Source organism: Propithecus coquereli, unplaced genomic scaffold, assembly GCF_000956105.1.
Source record: "Propithecus coquereli isolate 6110/MARCELLA unplaced genomic scaffold, Pcoq_1.0 Scaffold168, whole genome shotgun sequence".
Classification (NCBI taxonomy): domain Eukaryota; kingdom Metazoa; phylum Chordata; class Mammalia; order Primates; family Indriidae; genus Propithecus; species Propithecus coquereli.
The window spans coordinates 2780649-2791100 of NW_012141413.1; the positions used below are offsets into that span (position 1 = coordinate 2780649).

The following is a 10452-nucleotide window of genomic DNA, read 5'->3' on the forward strand; positions in this document are numbered from 1 at the left end:
CTGGTATGTAGACGTAAGTATAAATACATACCTGGAATAATGTGTTAGTAAACTAATTAAGACACAATTTCAATGTACACTATAATAAGAAAGGAGAAAATACAGTTCTATTTTTTATTACAAGGATGTATATCACTGAAAAACCAAAGATGTTTAGCTCATCCATGTGAATATTTTGTCATGACTAGGAGTCCACAACAAAAGCTCATTCCCAAGGGCACAGAGAACATACACTACATTAATGAAACTACACAGTTTCTACGTGAATAATCGTTGGCCACGACGACATAAACACAATATTGAAGGAACTAATTATGAATTCTCCATTTAAATATTTGACCTAATTGAACAACAAGAAAGTGTATGTACCCATCAGCTTGTAATTACTTATAAATTAAAAACACATACAACTGTATTCCAAAAGTTCCCATCTGCATGCCAAAGGACTGCTTGTGTCCACCCTGGGATGAACATGACCACTTCCCAAGCCACAGGGTGTCAACGATGAGCTCCTGTAAGAACAGGTAAGTTACATGACTACATTTACATTTCCAGTCATCCCTAGGACAACAGGGAAAGGCTCAACGGTGAGTCAGAGGGGAAGAAAACAGGTGACAGATGACCAGTGATTTCAGCACACAGAGCAGAAAAAATACAGAATAGTGAAGTAGTACTAAACTTGGAGAAAAAAAGAAAAAAAAAAAAGCAGCAACAGATTTGCTGTTATTTACTGAGCAGGTAAAAAGAGTTTTATTTCCAGGCTATGTGCATAAATGCAGCTAGTTAGATACTGGTGCCATAAGGTAAAATCTGCAAAGGGAAGAAGCATAGGATGGGTAGAACTGACACAGACTTGGACACATCACATTGGAAATAACTGGTCAGATACGTGGGATGTCCAACTGGCGACTGGATATACGATTCCAGAGTTCAGCAGAGACATCTATGGTGAAGGGAGAAGATATGGAGAGTAACAGAATCTCAGTGTTGCCTGACACAGAGTAAATGAAATGGCTTGAAGAGTACCTAAGAAACTGAAGAAGAAAAAGAGCAAGTACAGAATTTGAGGAAATGCTAATATTTACTCATAGAGAAGAGATGCACACCACAAAGAGTAAGAATGAATTTTGAGTTTATTCTATGAATAAAGGAAAGCTCCATATTAAAAATTCTAATTCATCTCATTCCTAATTCTGCAAAGAAAAATTCTTTGATTATCCACAAAGACATTAAGAACATATGTACTTTAAAAAATATCATCTGGGTTTCCACGTCCACATGTAAGAGGCTTGGAAGTCTTTGCTCCATTTTAACAAGATATAGAAAGCTAAAGAGACTAAACAACAATTCTTCTTGGATCCAACAGTGAGAACAAGACACAGAGGAAACTGCTACCCACAAGACTGGAGAGACGGAGAGGCAAGTATAGGGAGTCACGGCTCACAGGGGCAGAGACTCACTTGAAGAAACCGCTGTGGGACCCAGTGCCTGAGTAGGAAATGTTGAACAGTGATTGACTGATTGCTGCAGGCTCAGTGTGGCCCTCTCCCAGAGTTAAAAACTCCGCTTGGACACAGTCACCACACACATTGGATAGACACATAGTTCCCAAGGCATAAAAGCTCAATGCTGAGTAACACGCCCTTCAGGTTTTGCTGAGAATGACCTTTCCAATGTAACAAACACAGTCAACGTGTTGTCTGTGAGCACTAACAGCTCCTCCCCCTACATTGGCACTGGATGATGATGTTACAACAAATAAAAATAATAAACAAACAAAAGTAGCAGGGGTGGCCACCAGATGACAGTAGACCTGGGAGAGAGAGGGAGGAGTCCATAAAAAAAATCCACTTTGGTGCTTGGGACACTGGCTGGATGGCAGTGATACCACATGTGAGGGAAGAGAGGAGCATGTGCTTTCCATTTTGGATTTGTTGAGCCGGACAGGCCATTCAGATAACTACAAACAAGCATTCAACGGGGAGCTGAACCTATGGTCAGAAGGCTGGGAAAGGGGCACCAGCCAGAGAGAAAGAGAAGCGTGAACCACAGAGGGCCAGATGTGTCGAGGAGAACTGCAGAGTGAGAGGACGGCGTCCAGGCTGGAGGACTTGGATGATAAATGTTAAGGAGAAGAAAAGTAGAATTTGGGGAATCAGAGAAGAATTTATCAGTGAAGCCATGACAGAAATAAGAAAAGAATTTCCAGAAGGTCATGGACAGTATAACAAGTATGGCAGAAGACTCAGTAAGGCACAGAGAGTAGGCATTGGATTTAACCGTAACTCAGGTTTCTGGTGAGCATCTGAAGAACTGAACTAAGACTACCCTAAGTGGGCTAAAATGTAAATTAGCACTGGAAATATTTACCAGAAAATATAACTCTGCACATGCTGCTGCAAACCCGCACATATACACACAACCTGAGAGAAATACATGAGGGTTTACTTAAGGACATGTCGGCAACTCAGTCATTTAGATAGGCCAGCTTTTTCTATGACATCAAGTACAGTCTTTCAAAAGCCATCTGGGACCACACTATTTTAGTAAATGATAGTATCTTAATACGTGAGTTTTGTTTTAGCACTAGGTAACTGTTTCCACTACTGAATGCTTGAAACGTTTATTTCTAAATTTGCAGTAAAAAATTTCCCACTACACCATCTATGTGACCAACGAACGAAGCTTCAGACTTGGTGTCAGCACCCTTCAGATCCTATGAGAATTTAGCATGCTCTCTGCTCACATTCTATTCAACTGATGTAACATGTCTGCCTTTTTGTCATAAAATCAAAAAGATCACTGACAAATTGGCAGTCAACTTAGATGACTCTATAATCTTATAACCTGGCTATATGAACATCCAACTTCATCTTATTTATAGACATTTCTCTGAAGCTAAGTTTTACTAATTTCTACTTTTCCACTTTAATTCATGGACCCCATGAAGCTCATAAAATACAATGTAAAACAAAATGAGGAATAAAAAACCACACAACTCACCAATGATTTATTCATTTTTTGTTGTTCTTGGAAACGCATTATGGATTCCAGAAGCATCCCTCAGAGAAAAGGCGAATGGAGTAGAGTCATGAGAAACTGGTGTGGTTTGGTCCTAGATTCTCTGGCTCAAAACACTCTACACTTTAGGGGGATAAGATCAAAGATTAGAAAGCCTCCCGTCAGAGAACGGTCCTCTAGACAGGAAAAGGCAAAAAAGACCCCACTGAAGATGTACCATCCACCACTACATCAATTGGTGAAGATTTTAGACATTTATTTTATTATTGGACTAAGGAACACAAACATTATCAAGTGATTTAGCAACAATTAATGTTCCTGAAAGAAATATATGGTAATTTACATCAGAGGGTGAAACATTGTATCTTCATTAAAATTAATGTTATAGAAATACATTTGGGCTATATGAGGTATTCTCCTATACAGGAATACCACACAGGACGCTGTATGGTATTAGAACTAGAACATCTCTTGCATTTTTCTTTTGTAATTGAGACAGGGTCTCACTCTGTTGCCCAGGCTAGAGTGTAGTGGGTAGATCATAACTCAATGCAGCTTTGAACTCCTGGGCTCAAGCAGATCCTCCCACTTCAACCTCCAGAGTAGTTGGGGTTACAGGTATAAGCCACCACACCTGGCCCCTTCCTTTTATATTCCTAAATTTCACAGAAAGTAAGCATGTCACAACCTAACATGTTTCACCCATGATTACACAGGAAAAATGTATATGATATGCATTTCTTGTGATACACTGTCCCAGTAATGGCTCCAAATGACAAAATTCCATATATCCACACCCTCTATGGTCCCTGCTGACAATATCCTGGGCTTTGCCATTTGAATTGCTATGGCCAAGAGGACATGAATAAAGGTGATACAAACAGAGCTAGGCTGCGTGTCAGCAGAAACCACCACACACCTAAGTGAAGCCATCCTAAACCAACCACCCTCAGTCAAAAAGCCAGGTGAGTAAAGCCTCATTTGTGATCCCAAACATTATCACATAGGAGCTTCCCAAATGAGGTCAGCCCAAATGTTGACATACAGAAATAGGATCAAATTAAGTGGTTCTTTTTTTAAGCCTATAAATTTTTGTGTATTCATTGCAAAGGAAAGGATATGATACATCTAAGTCCTGAAACACGTAAGGGAGTGGGAGAAACAATCTTCAATTACATGCCAATACAGTAACTAAAACTTCAAAACCACATGTAGAAGTTTTGCCCAAACCAATATATGTCAAGTGTATGGACTTCAGCATGGTTGAAGCCATGTGAATCAAACAAAAAATTTATCTAAAAATTCCAAACCTACGTTTAAAGTTTCTTACAGTATAACGTTATTGTTACTTACATGGAGACATTTTTCTGTGTTTTAGTTCCATTTTATTGGCCTGCACAACTGTGCTTCAGTCTAATTTTCTCATTTCAAATACACTCCTTGCATTCCTGCAGAATTTATGAATTTTAGAAACAGATTACTGACATTAAATGGAAAACAGAAGTGTTATCGTAATTGGCACGTTTAAGATGAGGTATTTTAAGGCAATATTGGTTCTAAATTGGCTTCAGTGTCGCAAAAGTAATCTCAGAAATAAACATTTCTTTTGAGTCAATGGTGCAAAAATGTATAACATTAGCCAAAACCACAAGATGTCTCACATGTACATAGCATGTGATTCTGGGAAAGTCACTTATCTTTTCAAACTCAATTTTTTCAGCCTTTTTTTAAACAAGCAGATATACTTAGCAAACCCTTCCTGAACTTCCAGAAAGAATGATCAGGATAGACAGACCATCACCTTATCTCTAGATGGCAAATAGGTCTGGGAGAGCTCAGACTCTGAAAACAATCAATGAGGGGAGATTAAAGAAACCTGAGCATCTTCAGAGTAATGTAGAGAAATTCTTTCAGGTACGTATGCTAGGGTAGGCCTCCACCTCAGACCACAAAGCACTAACCTGTAACATTTCCTAGGCACCTGCCTATCTTTCCAAGTTACCAAAGTTACCCCTGCTTTCCAAGTTATCCAAACCTTCCAATAGCACCAGTAGTTTCTAGCTTCCTGAGAAAGTAGCATCATCCAATCTTGTTCACTCTGGGCAGTAGGATCATTAATTGCTTGGGTGATAAAAGCTAGGATCCCTCCTTTCCTGAGACGCTTTTGCCTCTGCCCTGAGGAGCTAGTTAGTGAGTTTAGGTCAGAGGGGTTTTCTTTCAGGGGAAATTTTAATTCACAGGATGTTCACTTTCAAACTCTGTTAACACACTTTATTTCCCAAAAAAACCAGAACCACCATCCAGGATCCAAATTTCCCTTGGAGAGCTCACTGTCCCTGGAAAGTGGGTGTTGAATAAACTTCTGCAAACTGAAACCAGGAGTGCTGGGCAGGCTGCACAGTGTGGCAGGAGACCAGAAAGTCACCTGCTGAAGAGACACAAAGAAACCCCCCAAACAGGAAGACTGCCACACAGGAAGACTCAGTCTGCACACACTTCACAATTACTCATCTGAGAACGTAGGGGCATTTCACCGGTACTGCTAATACCTTCACCTGACAGGTGAGTAATCAGAGCGTCAGGCAGGTTAGTAACAGGGTCCTCCAGGGGCGGAGCCGGACCTTGAACTCCCCGCCGCCTGCGGGCCCCGCCCCTGTGCCCCCGCCGCCATCTCGGACGCGACCACCCCCTCGCGGAGCTTCGGGAACCAGCTCTTGCACCCTGGGAGCCCACCCCCTCCCTCGGGCAGCGCCGTCTTCCGACAGAGCGACCGTGGACCGCACAGCCCGAGTCGCCCCTTTCGAGGTCCGCGGCTCGCACCTGCACGCCAGGCCCCGCCCGCCTCGGATCCACCCGCGTTTCTGCTCCCACCAAGTAGGGACACCTGCCCGCCCACCAGGGTCCCCATTCACTGTTGCACCAACCTGTAAGGTCGCAGAATCCAAACCCTGGTCTGCAGAGCCACGGAGAGCGCGGGAGCCAGAAGTTCCCAGAGGACGATGGCGGAGGTGGGCGGAGTTGCACATGCGCAGAAGGAACGCCGAAAAGTTCTTCCCGCGGAACTGTGCTGGTGTCGTCAACGCGGTGTGAGACTACATTCCCCACAAGGCCCTGCGGTATTCCGCTGGGAACCAACGGAGGAAGTTTTGTTTACTTCCGGGGAGTCCGTCTGGCTGCCTATGGATCGGGACCTGAGGGATTAGGACTACTCTCTAGACACGTGACAACGACGTGGACTTCAGCTCCTCTGATAAATCCTGGATTGACAACCTGAGACACTGTGGACCACGGGAAGTTAGAATGTGAACAAAATAGTCTAGCATATTGATAAGCAGGTTTAATTTTTTTTACTTCGGTTAAAAGTATTGCGTTTTTACGAGCCACGACTGTATTTTACAGTTGAGATTATAGAGCTTGAAACATCCTGTTTCTGTTATACTTTAAGCTTGTTAACAAACAAGGTAATAATAAGGTAACAGTCTTAGATTCTGTAAAAAAGATATTTGTTCTCTTCCACTAAATTAATTTGTGCATCTTCAATGGATTGTATTATTGAATTGGAAAAACTGCTCTAATGTATGTAGTGAGGTAAAATACGAGGGTCCACAATCCTTTGCCCGAGTACACATCCAGTGTCTCATAATTATTTTCCCCAAAACTCCCACGTTCCGTCAACTCATCCGTCTGTTTATGAAGTCTTTAATGCTTTTATTTATTTTTACATATGTGAGATAGACCTTAATTTTGCTTCTCTTTCCCTAGTGTCTGCCACAAACTAGGAAAAGAATTTCTTGCAGGAGTCTTTCAGAGTTCCAACTACCAGTGCTGTTCCTCTCGAAACAAATTCCTGGCTTGAGTCGTCTGGGTTATTATGGTTTTCAGTGTGGTAGGGTTTGGGGTAAAAGGGGGCTGAAGTTTGGGCAAGGGTGGATGAGGGTGTGAGAGGTTTGACTCTTGCCCAAGACCTATCCTTGCTTTTTCTTTTCCTAACATATGCCCAATCACCCAAGTAAAACTTTTCCAGGACTCTTCTGTCTCAAGTCAACTTGCATCTGGTGTCAACTCCTACCACTTTTGTTTGTTTGTTTATATAATAATATCAGCATGCATTGCCAATGCAGGGGGAGGAGCTGTTGATACTCATAAACCCACGTAGTAACTTTGTTTGGTACATTGGAAATGTCATTCCTGGCAAGACTTGAAGGGCATATGTACTGATTGACTAGTTTCAATCCCTTGAGAAGTGTTGATCTATCCAACATATGTGTTGACATCCCTCAATGTCCACAGGGAGAAAGCATTCAGGAGTTAGTAGGACACAATTGAACAGAGGTCAATAAAAAGATATGCAAAGAATAAAAATAAGTTTTTTATAATTAGTACCTTTTATTTATACAAATTTACATCAGTGATCTTATCTATAGCTTTTGTTAATATACAATTGTATATTTGTAGTCCAAAAAAATTTGTCATGCTTTCAAATGCTTTTAAAGACTGTATTTAATTTTTCTGATCTTTCAGCTAATTGTTTACTATTGAGTAAGGAAAAACAGATGTATGCATCAGTCTCTTTATGGACTAGAACTGTAGTTAATACTATAGTTGGTTAAGAACGAAAAGTGACCATATAATTAACTGATCATTTTATTTATTTGTTTATTTTTGAGACAGGGTCTCTGTTGCCTAGGCTAGAGTGCAGTGACATGATCATAGGTCTCTGCAACCTCAGATTTGTGGGCTGAAGCAATCTTTCTGCCTCAGCCTTCCAGGTAACTGGGACTATAGGCATGTACCACCATGCATGGCTCATTTTTCATTTTTCATTTTTTTGTAGAGACAGGGTCTTGCTCTTCTTCAAGCTGGTCTCAAACTCCTGGTGTTGCGGCTCGATTGCAGAACGGGGGATGGACACAGAAAGAAACACACAGACACACATAAAGACGTACAAGACTGCAGTGCCCGATTGCACCAGTCATTTTATTTTTATACTTTTCTCTGTCCGGCAGCTACTTCCTGGTACGTAACTACCTTGGGCGCCTTGAGGAAAACACATTTTCATTCCTTCCAGATGATTGCTCAAGGGAAGCGGATGTTTGCATCTCAACTTCTTGACCTCATCACCGTGTGCAGGACAATGAGACGCCTTGGGTTGTTTGCAAGACCCCAGGCCCTTGGCTATCTGCCATAAAGCTGTTTGTCATGAGGAATAGTTCTGTTTGTTCAACAGGCCGTGTCCAGACCTATTCACCTCTGGCACCAAGGAGAGCACACCCAGTTTCGCTGACTCTGGGCTTAAGCCAATTTTTGCCCAGGGACGGTCCCTACACCTGGCCTCAAGGGATCCTCCCCCCTCGGCTTCCCAGAGTGCTAGGGTTACAGGTGTGACCCACCATGCCCAGCCTAAAATTTTTTTAATGTGAGAAATTATGAAACTATAAACCCCAGAACACTTGTGATACCAGATATGTTGGGTTTTCCTTCCCAAGCAGCTTTCTAGCTCTCTGTGGACACTGTGTGTCCTACAATTCAATTCGGTTGTAACACTAATTTCCCAGAGTTAGCACGAAGCCTGTAGGTTAAGGGCTATTTCCCCAAGAGTGGCGTTTCACTTCAGATGCAAGTTGGTAGTGGGTCACCAGTCAATCTACACTTTTATCCAACTTTAGTATAAATTGTGGGTACTCATGCCCCCTTCCCATGTTAAATAATTTGCTGGAACAGATCACTGACTGGTTTATTATACAGTATACAACAACCCCGCTGGCACCTATATTCCTCAACCCAAAAGTTCCCTGAACCCCATCTTTAGAAAAGTTTCATTACATATGTATCGTTAAGTCATTGTCCACTGGTGATGGAGCTCCATCTTCAGCCCTACAGAAGGTAGCCACTAAGGTTTCCAGCCTTCCTTTACATCTCGTCAGGGTCCAAAGCAGAATGATCTCAGCACCATATGTCTTCACCCTCCCTGGCATCTGGTATAATTGTGCTAAAAGGAAATATTATCTCTTCTTCTAAGGTTTTCCTCGTTACCTAACCTATTTATTAGGTCAAATATTTACATAGAGAATTTCTTCATAATTAGTTCCTTTAAGACTGTGTTGATCTTATCCTGGCCCAGGATTCTTTACACGGACATGTTGTTATGTAGAGTTCCATTAATGTATGTCGTGTTCTTTATGTCCTTGGGACTGAATATAAAAGCTAAACATCTCTTATTCTTCAGTGTAGTGCAACCTTATTGAAAATAGAACTGTATTTTGTCCTTCTTTCTTATTGTGGTCTACATTGAATTTGTGTCTAAAGTTGTTTACTAACTATTCCAACTTGAAGATCACCTCGGGTTTCATAATGAAATATCCTGTTAATAGGAAAAAATCTATTATTATTCCAGTTGTATATTTATACTTAAGACTTAATACCACAAGTTCCTCAGAGGAGAATTTTATTTATAGTTTTATCCCTACCAAAAAATATGATTCAATGCCTATAAGGTAAACTTTGTAATAGTATTTGTAGCATGGGGGACCACTGAACTCAGGGGCTAGAGGTGCCAATCACCAATGTAGTTGAAAATTTACCTATAACTTTTGACTGATCAAAATGTTAACTACTAATAGCCTACAGTTGACTGGAAGCCTTACTTATAAAGTAGTCAGTTAACGGGTACTTTTTATGTTATATGTATTATATACTATATTCTTATAAGAAAATGAGCTAGAGGAATGAAAATGTTATTTAAAAATTACAAGGAAGAGAATATTTATTGACTATTTCATTTTTTTTAAAGATTTACAGACTGGAATTTACTATTTCTTAATTGGAGCTGTGACATTACTGTCCCTGTGTTGGCAAAGGCAGAAGAAAATCTGTGTATAAATGGACTCAGTTCAAATCTGTTGTTTGAGTCAACTGTAATTAATAAATCATTACACAGAAAGGATATTTATACTGTGATTTTTTTTCTCGTAACAGACTACACATTGCATCTTATATAAGGTACACATCAGACAGAGAAAAGAGATCTTTCTAATTCCTGTTCATGTGACCCAGGGATGATGACTTGAATCGAGCAGAAATGTGCCATTACAGGGGCTGGTGTTGTTTGAGGACGTGGCTCTGGCCTTCACCTGGGAGGAGCAGCAGGACCCGGATGATGCTCAGAGGATCCTGTACAGGTTTGTGATGCTGGAGACCTGCAGCAGCCTGGTGTCCTTGGGTAAGTGAGACTCCCCAGTAACTCCCACGATCAACAATTTCTTCTCTGTTAGTAAATATAGGAATTTTTATGGTTTCATGGTATTTAGGTGGATGATTCGACTCCGTAAAGAATGTAAGCATCACCTTTCTCTAATGAAATGTTTATGTTGGCCCCTTCATTGTGGAGCTTTGAGACCAAGTTGTTGTCATTCTTCAAAAGGCATGACTTAG

General features: G+C 41.1%; 1 protein-coding gene across 1 annotated transcript in view; it reads left to right on the forward strand.

Moving 5' to 3' along the window:
* The window catches only part of LOC105808114, a 47062-nt gene extending 36814 nt beyond the window's left edge, over positions 1-10248 (forward strand). Inside the window, exons 10-11 of the mRNA XM_012641676.1 lie at positions 5787-5895; positions 10114-10248. Coding sequence (XP_012497130.1) covers positions 5787-5895; positions 10114-10248 — 244 coding nt within the window. The remainder of the gene's footprint in view (positions 1-5786; positions 5896-10113) is intronic.
* The last annotated feature ends 204 nt before the right edge of the window (positions 10249-10452 follow it).